This window comes from Mizuhopecten yessoensis, unplaced genomic scaffold, assembly GCF_002113885.1.
Source record: "Mizuhopecten yessoensis strain PY_sf001 unplaced genomic scaffold, ASM211388v2 scaffold4839, whole genome shotgun sequence".
In the NCBI taxonomy this organism is placed as follows: Eukaryota; Metazoa; Mollusca; class Bivalvia; order Pectinida; family Pectinidae; genus Mizuhopecten; species Mizuhopecten yessoensis.
The window spans coordinates 1,280,468-1,300,466 of record NW_018405747.1 but is presented as its reverse complement, the minus strand read 5'-3'; the positions used below and the strand labels follow the sequence as shown (position 1 = coordinate 1,300,466).

Below are 19,999 nucleotides of genomic sequence, written 5' to 3'. Positions count from 1 at the left end.
AGATCCCATATATCGGCTGTGATTCGCTTTGACGTCTAAACATAAGCCGAACTATTCAGAAACATTCAGACACATTTGTTTACGAGATGAATTATTCAAAGCTCTGTACTAAAAGTCATGTTCATTAACTACTCTTTATTTTTCCATTAAAACCCGATGACGCAGGATTTTTCAATTGTTAAAAATGTTTTGGACTGCATCTCGTAGCGAAGGCTGAGCTAAGACGAAAAGGTATTATCCTCCCCTCACTGGGTTTCTATGGCGGCAGTAATGGGTGCTACAATGGCGTCCCATTTGATGTGGATAAAAGATTACAAGTTGCTAATAAAGGAGGGTACGATTCTGTGCGTGTCACCTGTCGCAGGCCCCGAGGCCAGGGCTAGGTCTTGGGTAAGCCCAGGTAGAGTTACTTCACGACGTTTTACGACTTCTTTATGATCAAGTCTGAGTCAAGCTGGTGGTCAGGTACCCCGTCAGAAAATTCACTTCAAAGTGAATTTAAACAATTTTATTTTGTACCTTGAAAGAAAGGTGAAACATAAAATATTGAATTAAATGAAAATAAAACACCGGAGTAAAATACTTCACTGGTAATATGCAACTTTAAGCTTGAAACTCTTTTTACAGAAAACCTACAAATAGTGTTTTATGTCTTTTGGTGTAATTTGTATCCCTTTATAAGAACCATGTCTGGTCCAGATAAAAGGCGTTTTGGGGCTGTAATTACTGATGTTCCTGGTGGCCCGACCCTTTAGGTCAGGTGAGAGAAGCCATTAAAATCCACAGATAAAATTAACCTGCAATAAGTGGGTCCGTCACAATGAAATCCAGGTACATCCATAAGTGATTTCTATGACCAAATCTTCAGTCATTCAATGCTAATATTCAAAACACCTTTCTAAGTAACGGTGCTTTTTTCTTTTCGAATTTTAAATATTAAATATTTAGGCATACTTTTATCAAGACAATCAACAAAACTGGATTCAAAGGCCCCCCCCCCCCCCCCCCCTAATTTAAAAAAAAAAAAAAAAAGCTTTAATTCATTGTTGGTTAACACCCTCTAATAATATTCACTTAACAAGGTATTGAAAACACAAGATCCCCTCCCCCGCCCCCCCAACTGTTCTCATTAAAGGACATATCAATCATGCCCCAGTAGATAGGTTTTTTACATTAACTGTAAAGAATGAAGTAGTATCTGCCTGAAGTGACAATTAAGTATGATGATGTGATGAAACATCTCTAAAAAAGTAAATGACATTTATTGTTTTGGGGAATAAATTTAGTAGTTTGCCCAAGGTTTGTATCCCAGTGTGTGATTTATCCACTACCCGTCAGTCACTAGCAGAACGGTCAATTCCCATACAGTGGTCAAAACTATTTCTTGTGACTAGAAAATTGGACAGTTAGGCTACGTTCACGTATCCCGGTTGAAATGGTACGCGTGGCGCAGAATTTTTCCACGATAAACGAACGCACTTGGACTGTTCTATAAGCAGAGCTAAAAATGCACAGTTTCGGAGAATAAAAAACAATGTTTCAAGAATATTATGCCCTTCTCTCACGCGTCCACTGAATAATATAACGTATCTTAAAAACTACATGTGGCTTGACATTGTTTTAGAAAGAAATAACACAAACTGGCAATAGTCAGCATTTTAGTTTGGTCAGGTACGTCTGGACCCCTCAATCTACACGTGTCAAATTTTCCTGAGGTCAGCCTCGGTTCAGATCTGTACCTTTTGTTTACTATACAGGTTCAACCGGTTCAACCGGTTCAACCTCCGTTTCAACCGTAATATGCGAATGTCCCCTAAATGTTGTTTTTTACGGTAAATATTACCACTACTTTGCGGCCCATAAATTGGACACTTATTTTGATGTTACGTTTGAATAACTACTGTATGGCAGCTTTGGTAAAGTGTAGACTTTGTAATGTAAATGTCCCGAATTCGACACAAACAATTATGATTCCGTTTTTACTTTATAATTTCCTTTTTCAAACATTCAAATTTCGATCAACTACAATTCTGGAAGATGCACAGAAACAATTTTTTTATAGAACATTTCTTTCAAAAGGGTCTTAAACAAAATATTTCACAGTCGTGAAAATGGTGCTAACATAGTTTAACTTCTTGATACCCTTTACCTTGATACCCTTTACCTTGAAACCCTTTACCTTAATACCCTTTACCTTGATACCCTTTACCTTAATACCCATTACCTTGAAACCCTTTACCTCAATACCCTTTACCTTAATACCCTTTACCTTAATACCCATTACCTTAATACCCTTTACCTTGAAACCCTTTACCTTAATACCCATTACCTTAATACCCTTTACCTTGAAACCCTTTACCTTAATACCCATTACCCTAATACCCTTATCCTTAATACCCATTACCTTAATACCCTTTACCTTGAAACCCTTTACCTTAATACCCATTACCTTAATACCCTTTACCTTGAAACCCTTTACCTTGAAACCCTTTACCTTAATACCCTTTACCTTAATACCCATTACCTTAATACCCGTTACCTTGAAACCCTTTACCTTAATACCCATTACCCTAATACCCTTTACCTTCATACCCATTACCTTAATACCCTTTGACTTAATACCCTTTACCTTGATACCCTTTACCTTGAAACCCTTTACCTTAATACACTTTACCTTGATATCATTTACCTTGATATCCTTTACCTTAATACCCATTACCTTGAAACCCTTTACCTTAATACCCATTACCTTAAAACCCTTTACCTTAATACCCATTACCTTGATACCCTTTACCTTAATCTAAGAGTAACTGTTCTGAGCTAATTAATTTCTGCTATTTTACAAATGACTTACCAAATATAGTGCGTAATTATAACCTAGAAAACAGTGTGTTAGGGAAGATGTTTGTATACTTTGTTATAACAAAAAAAGAGAAAGACAAAGGGATAAAGGAGGCATGATAGTCTAGTGGTAGGACGCCGGGAAATGGCAGCTCCAGCTAAATGCTCCCCAGGGAGTTTAGAAAGGTATTGGCTGGTTTGCAAAGGCCCTATAACCACGGATAATAATTTGTGAACTGCTTTGAGACGACCTACGAACTAGGTTGTGATAAAATGGTATATAAGAACTTCAAATTATTATTATTATTATTATCATTATAGAGATGAACAGAAAAACAGAGACAGAAAGAGATAGAAAAAAAGGAGATAGTTGATCTGATTTAGAGATTCCCAGAACACAATACTTGGTGTGGTCCGGTCATACTGTACAACAACGGCACATGACATTAGTATTTGTCATAGAAACGGGGAAAGTATTATCTACACCGGCACCAGTTAAATAATTGACCACTTACATTATTGCTTTTTGTTGTTATGTAGAAATGTATCATGCGTTACCCTGGAGACTGGAAACACATGGATAATATTGTCAATAAATCTACTCTTGTCTCTGTTCAGAAGGCCCCATTCTTTGATCTCGCTGGTTATTGATGTTAAGTGCTGATGAAATAGCACCATATGTATAGAGTTAATAAAACAATTTTATATGTATGGAGTTAATAAAACAATTTTATATGTATAGAGTTAATAAAACAATTTCATATGTATAGAGTTAATGAAGTATAGTTCTATATGTATACAGTAAATGAAGTATATATGGGATCTTAAATGAGCCTCAAAGTTTTAATTTTTGCTCGCCAAGGCTCGCAAAAATTAAAACTCCTAAGACTCGTTTCATCTCATATGAAATGAAAACAAATTTAAGATAATTTTTATCACATAACTCAGAAAACTTACATTTTGACAGGTTTTAAAGCCAAAATGTAGAGGGCTTATAATCAAACGGAAACAGCCATTATTTTATGCCATGCACAATTTATGATGTCACATCATTGTCCATATTATGACGTCACAATCAATTTCTGACTGACACAGCCAATGAAAAACGCTCCAGGGTATATTACACTAGTGACATATGTAAACATATTACACGGACGAATTCACTGGATAACGGGTCGATTATGTGATAAAGTTTTATATGTATACAACTACTTTAACAATATCATGTACTACAATGAATGAAATAACTTTATATGTATACAGTAAATGAAAAAGCTTCATCTCTTCCTGTAAATGAAACTTAATAGCTTATGAAATAGCTTCCTCAGACAATCAAACTGACAGCAACAATAACAGCAATTAACACTTTGTTAAAAGGCAATGAAGAAATAAGTTTTACCACATAATAACTGTAATTTTGAGTCGACATCCCTGTCATAGTTTCACATAAGAATGTATTTAATGTGAACTATTGTAGCTTCGACAAATGATGTTGTGGACTTCCAGATTATATGATGTCACAACGGAAACAAGAAAAAGAGCAAGAAATGACAGAATTTTAGACTTATGGAATGAACTGAAAAAAGTTGTTTTGCAAAACAGTCTATGACTTGTTATACAAATATTGTATATAAAATGGAAACTTGTCTAAGATCCTATAAATAAGTGATGGACATTACATCCATTTAAAATAAGCTAAGACAATTGAACTGTATAACCTGTCTAAAGTGAACCCTGTCTAATCTGATTTAGACTGGTAACACTGTACATATCTTCTTCCAAAATTCAGGTTTTTAGATTCTCCTCCGATTCGTATCTCAAACCTGGTAAATGGAAATTTTGTATAATCTGATTTAGACTGGTAACACTGTACATATTTTCTTCCAAAATTCAGGTTTTTAGATTCTCCTGTGATTCGTATCTCAAACCTGGTAAATGGAAATTTTGTATTTCAATCAAATCAACACCATATAATACCCACTGTTCACTCTCCACAATTGTGTTTTATTAAAAGCAGCACTCAGGTAGTACCATTTTAAAAGGAAAGATACGGTTACACCATCTCCCCGGAGGGATTACATTGTATTAGTGATAATTTACAGTGAAGTTACATTGTACAGCAATATCTATGGCTGTACAGATGATACTGCAGGTTGATTTCTAGAACCGTGCTTAAAGTACACTAGCATGTTTTTTTATACTCCTGCTTTGATGAAGTTGGGGGTATATAGTATTCGGTTATTGTCTGCTGATGTGCTACTGCGTGCGTCCCTCCATGCTGACTGTGGTTTCCTAAGCATCAAACTTCATATAAAGGTACATCATTGAAAGTCAGTGTGTCGATCACTTCCAAAAAACGAGGTAACTGTGACATCAATTTGATCTAGAGCTTGACCTCAAGTACTACAAAAATGGCTTCAGAGCATATCTCAGACAGTGTTATTCATTGGTATCAAACTTTGTATAAAGGTACATCATGGGAAGGTGGTGAGTTGCATCCTAAAATGAGGTCACTGTGACATCAATTTGACTTTTGACCTCAAGTACTGAAGTAATGGTTTCTGGAGCATATCTCAGCAGCTGTTTTGTGAATGGGTATCATATTTTGATTATAGGAACATCATGGGAAGACAGTGTGCCACATCTTAAAACACTTACCTCATTATATGTTTTGTATGAGAGAAAGGTAAAAAGGAACATTTACCTCATTGGGTAGGTAGTTATTATGTATTATTGTTAGATAGAGAGAAATACTAACCTCAGCATACAGGTAGTTGTTCTGTATTACTGGTAGGTAAAGAGAAACACTTACCTCATTGGGTAGGTAGTTGTTATGTATTATTGTTAGGTAAAGAGAAACACTTACCTCATTGGGTAGGTAGATGTTCTGTATTATTGTTAGGTAAAGAGAAACACTTACCTCTTTGGGTAGGTAGTTGTTCTGTATTATTGTTAGGTAAAGAGAAACACTTACCTCATTGGGTAGGTAGTTGTTCTGTATTATTGTTAGGTAAAGAGAAACACTTACCTCATTGGGTAGGAAGTTGCTGTCCTGTGATCGGCTCTCTGCCATACCTGGTGAGAGGGTGGTGAAGCCCACTATCCCCGAGTTCTGAAACAGTTACAAAATGGCAGGATTGTGATATAAAATCAATACACACACGGAGGAACATATGAATACATATATAGTGTGGTACAACATTGGAGGGGCTTCATGATGGCCCGGAACCTACCCCATGTTCAGTGTGATCCCCTGTCAGACCAGGCACATGCTATAGTGTCAGTAGAAACCCGCCATGTTACACAACTCCTATATATATGTAAATCCTACAATCATATATAAACTAGGAATTTAACACATCAACCTCCCAGGGAGATTAACATTTCATATCAAAATTCAAAACAATGAATAGACAAATAGTTGCAGCTTTCAAAAAGCAAATTAAAGTGTTAGGTGATGGGATTGGGTTTGCATTTTCATTATGATAAATCAGTTTTCTTATTAACATGAAACGGTTTTACCTTTTATTTTTATTTTTCCTTTAATTGTCTTCTATTGGAATAAAATTTTAAAAAGAAATCCATTCCACTACATGAAGCATTAGTGTTTGGTAGTAAATTTCAGCAATAGTGGATATGTATTTGTAAAACTTTACACATCAATGTGATCGTAGAAATAGAAACAAAAACAAAACACTAATGACTAAATTTCGTTAGTACTTTCGCCGATCTTGGGACTTTCTTTTGATGGCCAAGATGGGCGAACTAAGTACTAGCGATATTAAGTCTTCGGTGTTTAGTTCTATTTATATGTATGGAGTATCAATCTGGTGTGCTTTATCATGATAGCAGTCCTACCAGTACATCAAGTAAATATGTACAGATTTTGTACATCATACAAATGAGCTTATATTATAATGTCATTACACAAAAAAAATCAATATATCCACTGCAATAAAAATAGTCATTGTTATGAATCCCTGTCCCACTGTGCTGCCTACTTTTTCGTGTATTCAGCAGCCTCCCCTTAATTTTGTTTCAGATAAAACTGTAGCACAGTTGGCCCAGGAACCTTCCATTGAGCAGGCCTTAACCCTTTCACCACTGTAGACCATACTGGACTCATCCAGATCAATGCATGGTAGAGTCTACTAAAGTTACATAGGGGTGAAAGGGTTAAGGTAGGTGAGTTGGTTAGAGCAATAGTACATAACAATATGAAATCCAGGATTTAAATCCCGTCTAGCCCAGCTCATTGTTTTATGTTGATAACACTGTTGTTGATCATATTTTTGTTTATCTCATCTTCATTATTTTTTCAAAGAAGTCTCGTAATATATGGTTTTCTTTTCAGAAAGGATTTATCAAAGCAAGAGTCATACGGGAGAATTAAAGCACATGTATGGGTATTCTTATAGACTTGATGAAAACAGACATGGAGTTACAATTATTTCCTAAAAATGATCATGAAGAACTTGCTAAATCGCACAGAGTTTGGACACGGTGAAATAAATTTGTGTTCACCTTTTGGCACGAAATATCTATTAGTATGAAGGCTTTATTTCTATTGAAAATCGGACAAGAAAGTAAAATGGCCATCAGCAATTTAGATTCAAATCATAGTAATAAGGTAGGAAATGAACTGTTTGACCTTGAATGCTTTTAGAAGTGTGGCGATAAATAATATTACTTTAATATCCATTATATTATCAACAGTTTTTATCCTAGGTAGCTCTGCAGGTCAAAATTATTTCTTTATATTTGTGCAGGATGAAATGTTTCACTGTATAACAAAGCCGGCTCAGTTGTTTGATATTCCAGGTGTTCCAAATCACCTGTATTTTATGTGATACAGTACAAATTTTCTTGAAAATCACATGACAAGGCTTGTTGATTATGTACTAACAAAATTCTAAGACACAAATTCGTAAACATACTCGCCAAAACACTGTGTCACGAAACTTTTCCTGTCAGAAAATACTGAACCCAGACTGTTCAAATCTGCTGCTGTGTTTAGAAAGTACTGTAACTTACTATTCAAATCACAAAACACTACATCTGGACAGTTTAAGTCACATAACACTATATCTGGACTGTTTACGTCACAAAACACTATATCTGACCTGTTTACATCACAAAACACTATATCTGGACTGTTTAAGTCACCAAACACTATATCTGGACTGTTTAAGTCACAAAACACTAAATCTGGACTGTTTAAGTCACCAAACACTATATCTGGACTGTTTAAGTCACCAAACACTATATCTGGCCTGTTTAAGTCACAAAACACTATATCTGGACTGTTTAAGTCACAAAACACTATATCTGGACTGTTTAAGTCACCAAACACTATATCTGGACTGTTTAAGTCACCAAACACTATATCTAGACTGTTTAAGTCACCAAACACTATACCTGGACTGTTTTAGTCACCAAACACTATATCTGGACTGTTTAAATCACAAAACACTATATCTGGACTGTTTAAGTCACCAAACACTATATCGGGCCTGTTTAAGACACAAAACACTATATCTGAACTGTTTAAGTCACAAAACACTATATCTAGACTGTTTAAGTCACAAAACACTATACCTTGACTGTTTAAGTCACCAAACACTATATCGGGCCTGTTTAAGACACAAAACACTATATCTGAACTGTTTAAGTCACAAAACATTATATCTGGACTGTTTAAGTCACCAAACACTATATCTGGACTGTTTAAGTCACCAAACACTATATCTAGACTGTTTAAGTCACCAAACACTATACCTAGACTGTTTTAGTCACCAAACACTATATCTGGACTGTTTAAATCACAAAACACTATATCTGGACTGTTTAAGTCACCAGATATTGTTAACAGATTATTGTTCAAGTTACAAAACACTGAACTTAGATGGTTCAAATCGCAAACCACTACCCAGACTATTAAAGTTTACTTAGATGTATAAATGAGTACAGCCACACTAGGAAGTATACCTTCACAAGCCCTTCATTCTTTCTAGTGTATAACTTAAACCATTTAAACCACTCAAACGCCAATCATCATGGTGAAGCAACGTTTTACTGCTATTGGAGACAGAGAGATTGAAAGATAGAGAAAGAACACAAAAGCAGGAAGTGATTTTCATTACATTACCAGAACCTGATAATAGGATGACCTCTTACTTAATCAGGGTTAATGTCAGAGGAAAAAGCTCAGAGAATCTGATACTTCATATAATGACACTCCAAGGCAGATGGACTAGCTCATCAAAATGGTCTGTTTTCCCTTCCACCTAATAGCATCACCAAATGGAAATCAATATGGTATCATGTAGTGGTAACCAAAATCTAGATACTAGTTAGATATGTTGTTGTTTGATTCGCTTGCTATTGTCCTACATATATAGTTGTTCCAATAAATCTCCATTAGTCTGTGTGTGCATTTTCAATAGTGCCTACCACGAAACATCCCTTTATAAAACAAATACTTCCACACCATAGCCGCAATGATATTTACTTGATCCTCCAAATTGGTTAAATATCATTTTAAGCAATTAAAGTCAATCAATAATCGTGCTTACATTATTTCTGTGATAGGATCAATAAACATTATTGATTGGGACGGAAATCTAAACAAAATCTGTTAAAGGTGAATCTCCATGTAATACACCGCAACAGATCAGTGTTACATCAGCAGCTATGACTCAAAAAAAGTGGCAGTGGTCGGCGGGGATCTATGAAAATATATTAGGGTAACAGTCACAGTAGTGGTTGGTGGGGTATCTATGATATATTAGGGTAACAGTCACAGTAGTGGTTGGTGGGGTATCTATGATATATTAGGGTAACAGTCACAGTAGTGGTTGGTGGGGTATCTATGATATATTAGGGTAACAGTCACAGTAGTGGTCGGCGGGGTATTTATGATATATTAGGGTTACAGTCACAGTAGAGGTCAGCGAGGTATCTATGATATATTAGGGTTGTAATCACAGTAGTGGTCACCTCTATGATATCTTAAGGTTACAGTCACAGTAGTGGTTGGTGGGGGGGTATCTATGATATATTAGGGTTACAGTCACAATAGTGGTTGGTGGGGTATCTATGATATATTAGGGTTACAGTCACAGTAGTGGTTGGTGGGGTATCTATGATATATTAGGGTAACAGTCACAGTAGTGGTTGGTGGGGGGTATCTATGATATATTAGGGTTACAGTCACAGTAGTGGTCACCTCTATGATATCTTAAGGTTACAGTCACAGTAGTGGTTGGTGGGGGGTATCTATGATATTTTAGGGTTACAGTCACAGTAGTGGTTGGTGGGGTATCTATGATATATTAGTGTTACAGTCACAGTAGTGGTTGGTGGGGGGTATCTATGATATTTTAGGGTTACAGTCACAGTAGTGGTTGGTGGGGGGTATCTATGATATTTTAGGGTTACAGTCACAGTAGTGGTTGGTGGGGTATCTATGATATATTAGTGTTACAGTCACAGTAGTGGTTGGTGGGGGGTATCTATGATATATTAGGGTTACAGTCACAATAGTGGTTGGTGGGGTATCTATGATATATTAGTGTTACAGTCACAGTAGTGGTTAGTGGGGTATCTATGATATATTAGGGTTACAGTTACAGTAGTGGTTGGTGGGGTATCTATGATATATTAGGGTATCAGTCACAGTAGTGGTTGGTGGGGGGTATCTATGATATTTTAGGGTTACAGTCACAGTAGTGGTTGGTGGGGTATCTTTGATATATTAGGGTTACAGTCACAGTAGTGGGTGGTGGGGTATCTATGATATATTAGGGTTACAGTTACAGTAGTGGTTGGTGGGGTATCTATGATATATTAGGGTTTCAGTCACAGTAGTGGTCACGTCTATGATATCTTAGGGTTACAGTCACAGTAGGGGTCATCTCTATGATATATTAGGGTTACAGTCACAGTAGAGGTCACCTCTATGATATATTAGGGTTAGTCACTGTAGTGGTTGGTGGGGTATCTATGATATATTAGGGTTACAGTTACAGTAGTGGTTGGTGGGGTATCTATGATATATTAGTGTTACAGTCACAGTAGTGGTTAGTGGGGTATCTATGATATATTAGGGTTACAGTCACAGGAGTGGTCACCTCTATGATATATTAGGGTTACAGTCACAGTAGTGGTCGACGGGGTATCTATGATATCTTAGGGTTACAGTCACAGTAGGGGTCACCTCTATGATATATTAGGGTTACAGTCACAGTAGTGGTTGCCGGGGTATCTATGATATATTAGGGTTACAGTCACAATACTGGTCGACGGGGTATCTATGATATATTAGGGTTACAGTCACCGTAGTGGTCGGCGGGGTATCTATGATATATCACGGTTACAGTCACAGTAGTGGTTGGCAGGGGATCTATGATATATTAGGGTTACAGTCACAGTAGTGGCCGACGGGATATCTATGATATATTAGGGTTACAGTCACAGTAGGGGTCACCTCTATGATATAGTAGGGTTACAGTCACAGTAGGGGTCGGCGGGGTATCTATGATATATCACAGTTACAGTCACAGTAGTGGCCGGTGGGGTATCTATGATATATTAGGGTTAAAGTCACAGTAGTGGTCGGCGGGGGATCTATGATATATTAGGGTTACAGTCACAGTAGGGGTCACCTCTATGATATATTGGGGTTACAGTCACAGTAGTGGTTGGTGGGGTATCTATGATATATTAGGGTTACAGTCTCAGAAGTGGTCGGCGGGGCATCTATGATATATTAGGGTTACAGTCACAGTAGTGGCCGACGGGATATCTATGATATATTAGGGTTACAGTCACAGTAGGGGTCACCTCTATGATATATTAGGGTTACAGTCACAGAAGTGGTCGGCGGGGGATCTATGATATATTAGGGTTACAGTCACAGTAGGGGTCACCTCTATGATATAGTAGGGTTACAGTCACAGTAGTGGTCGGCGGGGTAACTATGATATATTAGGGTTACAGTCACAGTAGTGGTCACCTCTATGATATATCACAGTTACAGTCAGAGTAGTGGTCGGCGGGGTAACTATGATATATTAGGGTTACAGACACAGTAGTGGTCGGCGGGGTATCTATGATATATTAGGGTTACAGTCACAGTAGTGGCCGACGGGATATCTATGATATATTAGGGTTACAGTCACAGTAGTGGTCGGCGGGGTATCTATGATATATTAGGGTTACAGTCACAGTAGTGGTTGGCGGGGTATCTATGATATATTAGGGTTACAGTCACAGTAGTGGTTGGCGGGGTATCTATGATATATTAGGGTTACAGTCACAGTAGTGGTTGGCGGGGTATCTATGATATATTAGGGTTACAGTCACAGTAGTGGTTGGCGGGGTATCTATGATATATTAGGGTTACAGTCACAGTAGTGGTTGGCGGGGTATCTATGATATATTAGGGTTACAGTCACAGTAGTGGTTGGCGGGGTATCTATGATATATTAGGGTTACAGTCACAGTAGTGGTTGGCGGGGTATCTATGATATATTAGGGTTACAGTCACAGTAGTGGTTGGCGGGGTATCTATGATATATTAGGGTTACAGTCACAGTAGTGGTTGGCGGGGTATCTATGATATATTAGGGTTACAGTCACAGTAGTGGTTGGCGGGGTATCTATGATATATTAGGGTTACAGTCACAGTAGTGGTTGGCGGGGTATCTATGATATATTAGGGTTACAGTCACAGTAGTGGTTGGCGGGGTATCTATGATATATTAGGGTTACAGTCACAGTAGTGGTTGGCGGGGTATCTATGATATATTAGGGTTACAGTCACAGTAGTGGTTGGCGGGGTATCTATGATATATTAGGGTTACAGTCACAGTAGTGGTTGGCGGGGTATCTATGATATATTAGGGTTACAGTCACAGTAGTGGTTGGCGGGGTATCTATGATATATTAGGGTTACAGTCACAGTAGTGGTTGGCGGGGTATCTATGATATATTAGGGTTACAGTCACAGTAGTGGTTGGCGGGGTATCTATGATATATTAGGGTTACAGTCACAGTAGTGGTTGGCGGGGTATCTATGATATATTAGGGTTACAGTCACAGTAGTGGTTGGCGGGGTATCTATGATATATTAGGGTTACAGTCACAGTAGTGGTTGGCGGGGTATCTATGATATATTAGGGTTACAGTCACAGTAGTGGTTGGCGGGGTATCTATGATATATTAGGGTTACAGTCACAGTAGTGGTTGGCGGGGTATCTATGATATATTAGGGTTACAGTCACAGTAGTGGTTGGCGGGGTATCTATGATATATTAGGGTTACAGTCACAGTAGTGGTTGGCGGGGTATCTATGATATATTAGGGTTACAGTCACAGTAGTGGTCGGCGGGGTATCTATGATATATTAGGGTTACAGTCACAGTAGTGGTCGGCGGGGTATCTATGATATATTAGGGTTACAGTCACAGTAGTGGTCACCTCTATGATATATCACAGTTACAGTCACAGTAGTGGTCGGTGGGGTAACTATGATATATTAGGGTTACAGACACAGTAGTGGTCGGTGGGGTATCTATGATATATTAGGGGTACAGTCACAGTAGTGGTCGGCGGTGTATCTATGATATATTAGGGTTCCAGTCACAGTAGTGGTGGGCGGGGTATCTATGATATATGAGGGTTACAGTCACAGTAGTGGCTGGTGAGGTATCTATGATATATTAGGGGTACAGTCACAGTAGTGGTCGGAGGGGTATCTATGATATCTTAGGGTTAAAGTCATAGTTGTGGTCACCTCTATGATATATAACAGTTACAGTCACAGTAGTGGTCGACAGGGCATCTATGATATATTAGGGTTACTGTCACAGTAGTGGTTGGCGGGGGATCTATGATATATTAGGGGTACAGTCACAGTAGTGGTCGGCGTGGTATTTATGATATATTAGGGTTACAGCCACAGTAGTGGTTGGCGGGGTATCTATGGGATATTAGGGTTACAGTCACAGTAGTTGTTGGTGAGGTATCTACGATATATTAGGGTTACAGTCACAGGAGTGGTTGGTGGGGCATCTATGATATATCAGGGTTACAGTCACAGTAGTGGTCGACAGGGTATCTATGATGTATTAGGGTTACACTGGTGGTCGGCAGGGTATTTGTGATATTAGAGTTACAGTGATTGTCGGCAGGGTATTTGTAATATATTAGGGTTAAAGTCACAGTAGTGGTCGGTTGAATATCTATGATATATAAGGGTTAAAGTGGTGGTCAGCAGGTTATCTGTGATACATGAAGTAGCTAGAGGTTTACAGTGGTGGTCTGCAGGGTACCTATAGGATACATCAGGTTAACAGGGGTGGTCTGCAGGGTACCTATATGATACAGCAGGTTTACAGGGGTGGTCTGCAGGGTACCTATATGATACAGCAGGTTAACAGGGGTCTTCAGTAGTGTATCTGTGATACAGTACGGTTACAATGGTCACGGTCAACACCAGGCTACCTATGATACAGTAACAATGGCGGTCAGTTTGGTATCTTTGATACAGTAAGCTGACAAAATGGCTATTAAAAGGATTTTTACAGATGACAATCTTACTTGGATATCTGAATACATATTGTGGATAAAGCCAACACCTAGATTTTTATTTGTGGATAAAGCCAACACCTAGATTTTTATTCTAAGCAAACTATTTCCTCAGGTATAGCACTTTCCACATCCCCTGCAAGAAGAAGTTCCTGAAAGAAGGTTCTAATCAAATATCTTCTCCAGACTAACATTAGGTTTGAAAAAACAAGTTTCTGAAAATGAGAGCGTCGTAGGGCATGCAAATTAAGAAGGTAATAATTAAGATTTTAAAAATTAATTCTGACCTTAAACTGTCAGTGAGATCATGATTTACCACCAGTGAAGCCCATATACATGTGAATGACATGGAAGTATTATGTAGTAAAATTTAATACATAAAATACTTCTTTGATCCTGGCCTGTTTTCCCGCAAGTGCCCCGTTTCACGTGGAGGCGAATCACTCTAGGTCTTCATAAATGCAGGAGCTTCTCCTTGATTTTCTTTCGGATACAACTGAAGCATGTTAGCTGGGTGACGGTACTGCTGCTGACCTGCAGGTTACCAGTTGGTTAAGGTGACTGTATCATAACCAGAGGTCCAGTGTTTGAATCCTGGCCTGGCCTCGTTAAAACCCTTTCACCACTGTAGACCATAATGGACTCATCCAGGTCAATGCATGGTAGAGTCTACTAAAGTTACATAGGGTTGAAAAGGTTAAGTTTTCAGAACACTTACGTTTTGATTTTTAAAACTTATTCTTATTATTTATTGTACTCGCTTCACAAGGTTTGGTTACTTTTTTAAAGTTGTTCGTAAAAGCTTTTGTCTTACGGTTAGAAAATGTTCCATTCAAAGACAGTTTTCGGCAATGTACGGTGACTCTTCAGTAAGGCTCTCAATGTCATATGATCCTGAACTCCTACTGTTGGGGTCAACAGGTCACACAGGGTCATTAGGTCAAAGAGAAATGTCACCGTGGATGAAGGGTTGGGGTGTAACATAACCTCCTGTTATTACACGTTCATGTTTAAAACATTTGTCCCCTATAGTTTCATGTACATAAATTGTCTTATGGCTTTGTCATAAACATATTTACCCTAAATTATTACATAAACAAAGACCTATATACCAACAGGATATATTGTCATGGGGATAGACTTCTAACAGGATAAATTGTCATAGGACATAGTACTAACAGGATATATTGTCATGGAGATAGACTTTTAACAGGATAAATTGTCATAGGAACAAAATTACTACTAATGGGATATATTGTCATAGAAACAGACTACTACTAACAGGATATATTGTCATAGGACATAGTACTAACAGGATCTATTGTCATGGGGATAGACTTCTAACAGGATATATTGTCATGGGGATAGACTTCTAACAGGATGAAATGTCATAGGAACATACTACTAACAGGATATATTGTCACAGGAACAGACTACTAACAGGATATATTGTCACAGGAACAGACTACTAACAGGATATATTGTCACAGGAACATACTACTAACAGGATATATTGTCACAGGAAAAGACTACTTACAGGATATATTGTCATAGGAACATACTACAAACAGGATATATTGTCACAGGAACAGACTACTAACAGGATATATTGTCATAGGGACATACTACAAACAGGATAAATTGTCATAGGAACATACTACTAACAGGATACATTGTCACAGGAACAGACTACTTACAGGATATATTGTCATAGGAACAGACTACTAACAGGATATATTGTCATAGGAACAGACTACCAACAGGATATATTGTCATAGGAACATACTACAAACAGGATATCTTGTCTCAGGAACAGACTACTAACAGGATACATTGTCACAGGAACAGACACTACTAACAGGATATATTGTCACAGGAACAGACTTCTAACAGGATATATTGTCACAGGAACAGACTTCTAACAGGATATATTGTCATAGGAACATACTACAAACAGGATATATTGTCACAGGAACAGACTACTAACAGGATATACTGTCATAGGAACATACTACTAACAGGATATATTGTCATAGGAACATACTACTAACAGGATATATTGTCACAGGAACATACTACTAACAGGATACATTGTCACTGGAACAGACTACTAACAGGATATATTGTCACAGGAAGAGACTACTAACAGGATATATTGTCACAGGAACATACTACTAACAGGATACATTGTCACAGGAACACACTACTAACAGGATATATTGTCACAGGAACAGACTACTTACAGGATATATTGTCATAGGAACATACTACAAACAGGATATATTGTCCCAGGAACAGACTACTAACAGGATATATTGTCACAGAAACAGACTACTAACAGGATACATTGTCACAGGAACAGACTACTAACAGGATATATTGTCAGAGGAACAGACTACTAACAGGATATATTGTCACAGGATCAGACTACTAACAGGATATATTGTCACAGGAACAGACTTCTAACAGGATATATTGTCATAGGAACATACTACTAACAGGATATATTGTCATAGGAACATACTAAAAACAGGATATATTGTCACAGGAACAGACTACTACCAGGATACATTGTCACAGGAACAGACTACTAACAGGATATAATGTAACAGGAACAGACTACTAACAGGATATATTGTCATAGGGACATACTACAAACAGGATAAATTGTCATAGGAACATACTACTAACAGGATACATTGTCACAGGAACAGACACTACTAACAGGATATATTGTCACAGGAACAGACTACTTACAGGATATATTGTCATAGGAACAGACTACTAACAGGATATAATGTCACAGGAACAGACTACTAACAGGATATATTTTCACAGGAACAGACTACTAACAGGATATATTGTCACAGGAAAAGACTACTAACAGGATATATTGTCATAGGAACATACTAAAAACAGGATATATTGTCACAGGAACAGACTACTAACAGGATATATATTTACATGAACAGAATACTGACAGATGTGAAGCCTACATTTTACCTGATTTATGATGATCTGACCAAGTAATCAAGTCGTATTGTGATAGTAAAGTCAGATTTCACTATGTGTCACCAGCTTTAACTCATTCACCCCTGAGATTACATTTGAACTCTTCCAGTACAAAGGTTGGAATAGTTCATTATGAAATTTTAGGGGTCAATGAGTTCAACTATATACAATCTCAGCACTTTTACTGTACATTATACTGATACTACAGTGACAACTTATGTCTAACCATTATATCTAACAGATAACCATTATACCCATTAGATAGCCATAGAGTAAAACCTGGCACATATCCTAACAGTACACATATGATAAGGAATTAAAACATGTCACCCTAAGTCTGTTGAAGTCATGAAAGTCTTCAGCGTTTATCTGACCTCGATCCACATGTATATCCTAAACATTGCAGTGGCGGATCCAGAGGGTTTTTTTTGGGATTCAGGAAACCCCCCCACCCTGAGAATTTTCATGTATTTTCATTATTTTCCTCAATTTTTCCCCACATGGAAACCCCCCCAGGAAATTTGGAAACCCCCCCAGAAAGGTCTCTGGATCCACCACTGCATTGGTGTGTTCTGTGACACCTGTATTATAGCAGATATAATACAATACAGTGGTACACATCATTCCCTTTCCTGCTATAAACGTATCAAAGGACTATAACCAGAGTTTGTAGATATCGGAGAATTTATAAACGTGTATAGTTACCTGTTCCAAGCTACCCGATGACACAGGTGTAATTTTCACCTGCATGTCTTCAACTTGATGGTGCTAATGGCTGTGGGTAATGACAATATCTACTATAGTGATCATCTACATGTCTCCTCACACTGTGATCAGCCAATTAACACAAGTAAACACCTGTTAATGGCTAGGTCAACACCAGGTTTCTCCTCACTGTTAATGGATTAGCTACACAATGTTTCCTTAAATATTTAATGTAATTCTTGAAATACACCACCAAAATCACATTCCAAAATCTTTCATCCAGTTTAACAGTACAAGATCCAAAGCACAATGCATGCATGTGTTAACACTTCGTAAAGGTATCACTAGCTAGCTAGAGTGGTCAAACATGGGAATCGGTGGATGTGTGTAGAAGTGGCTTAACCCCACAAGTTAGAAAGCCACAGGTAAGATAAGGTATTAACCAGTGATCAGTACTACTCTCTCGGAGACGACTGCCTCAGGCTTATACTTCTACCTTGTCACCAGCTGACGGCTATTGTACAGGCCTCCATCACCTGTTCTCCTGGCCCCAAACAGGCACCTGTCAGCCGGTCATGTGACCACCAACTTTATGATCATGTGATTGACTTTTTAAAACTGATTGGTGACAGGAGGAATTTTATCTGTCATAAAACTTGCCAGAGCTATGATTACCGCCTGTAATGGTGTAGAAAGTCCAACCCCTTTCATTAATACAAATATTTATCTTCATTCTAATGATTTTCTTCAGACTACATACACTCTTTTTTCCTTCTAATGTAAAGATAGGGTATACCTAAATAAGTGAGGAAAGTATAATATGTAATAAATCATTTGACCCAACATATACTAAACAGGGCGAAAAAAACCCCGAAAATCTATCACTTTTATTATATACCTTTTCTTCAAACATGTACATAAATAGGCAGCCGTGGGGATTCTTTGTTAAATGACCCTCGTCACGAACCGACACAAAACAAATTAATTACCCTTCCTTTGGGCATTGCCATCAAATTCAAATCTGTTTGTCAGTGTATTTGGGAAATTGCACTTTTTCAGTGTGAAATATTTCTGGTTGATCAATATGGACTCACCATCTGGGATTTTCAACTGCATTGTGTTCATTGATACAAACAGATTCCCGATTTATTAGATTATGTTGCCAGTGACAATCTTTGTGATTCAGTGAGTGCGACCTTATATTCCAAGCTCAGATATAACAGGCTCCAGGCTAATCCACGTAACTACTACTAACTAGCCCTGTAACATATTTCTTAACCCAATTTGAACTTTGAAATCCAACAGGCATGATAAAACTATAATGTTGACAGTGACAAATGCTTGTCAAAAGGACAAATGCTTCATAAAATCAATGAACACTTGATAAAACAACGGTATGAAGGAGCATCACTATAACCTGTAGCTCTGTAAAATACAAAAAGGAATCCACTACCATTTTAAATCTCACTGACAGTTCATGCTTTCTTGTGCAGTTTTCGTGGTTATCATTAGGACAGAGAATACATGATTTACCAGTTCAAAAATACTTACGCGGTAAGAGAACAAACAAGAGGCCCATGGGCCTTAACGGTCACCTGAGTCTACAGTATTTTTGTTTGTTTGTTGAAATATGTACCAATTTGAGTAAAAAATAGTATAATGTTAACTTAACTTTGTCAGGACCATGAGCTGATCATTCCTAGACCAATTTTAAGTGAGATCGGCCTATTAGAATTTAGTAGCAAAATAGCGGCCATGGCAGCCAAATTGTATTTCTGATTGACCCGAAAAATAACAACACTTTGTCAGGACCATGAGCTGATCATTCCTACAAAGTTTCAGTTCAATC

The 19,999-nt window shown here is 37.7% G+C and overlaps 1 protein-coding gene across 6 annotated transcripts in view; it reads right to left on the bottom strand.

The window, feature by feature from the left end:
- The window catches only part of LOC110449932 (TOX high mobility group box family member 4-like), a 102,676-nt gene that overhangs the window by 28,267 nt on the left and 54,410 nt on the right, over window positions 1-19,999 (bottom strand). For 4 of the 6 annotated variants that reach the window (XM_021497111.1, XM_021497112.1, XM_021497110.1 and 1 more), the window contains one exon: window positions 5,870-5,953. In XM_021497111.1, the coding sequence (XP_021352786.1) occupies window positions 5,870-5,914 (45 nt within the window). In that variant the 5' untranslated portion in view covers window positions 5,915-5,953. The other 2 variants (XM_021497113.1, XM_021497109.1) reach the window with 2 other exon arrangements.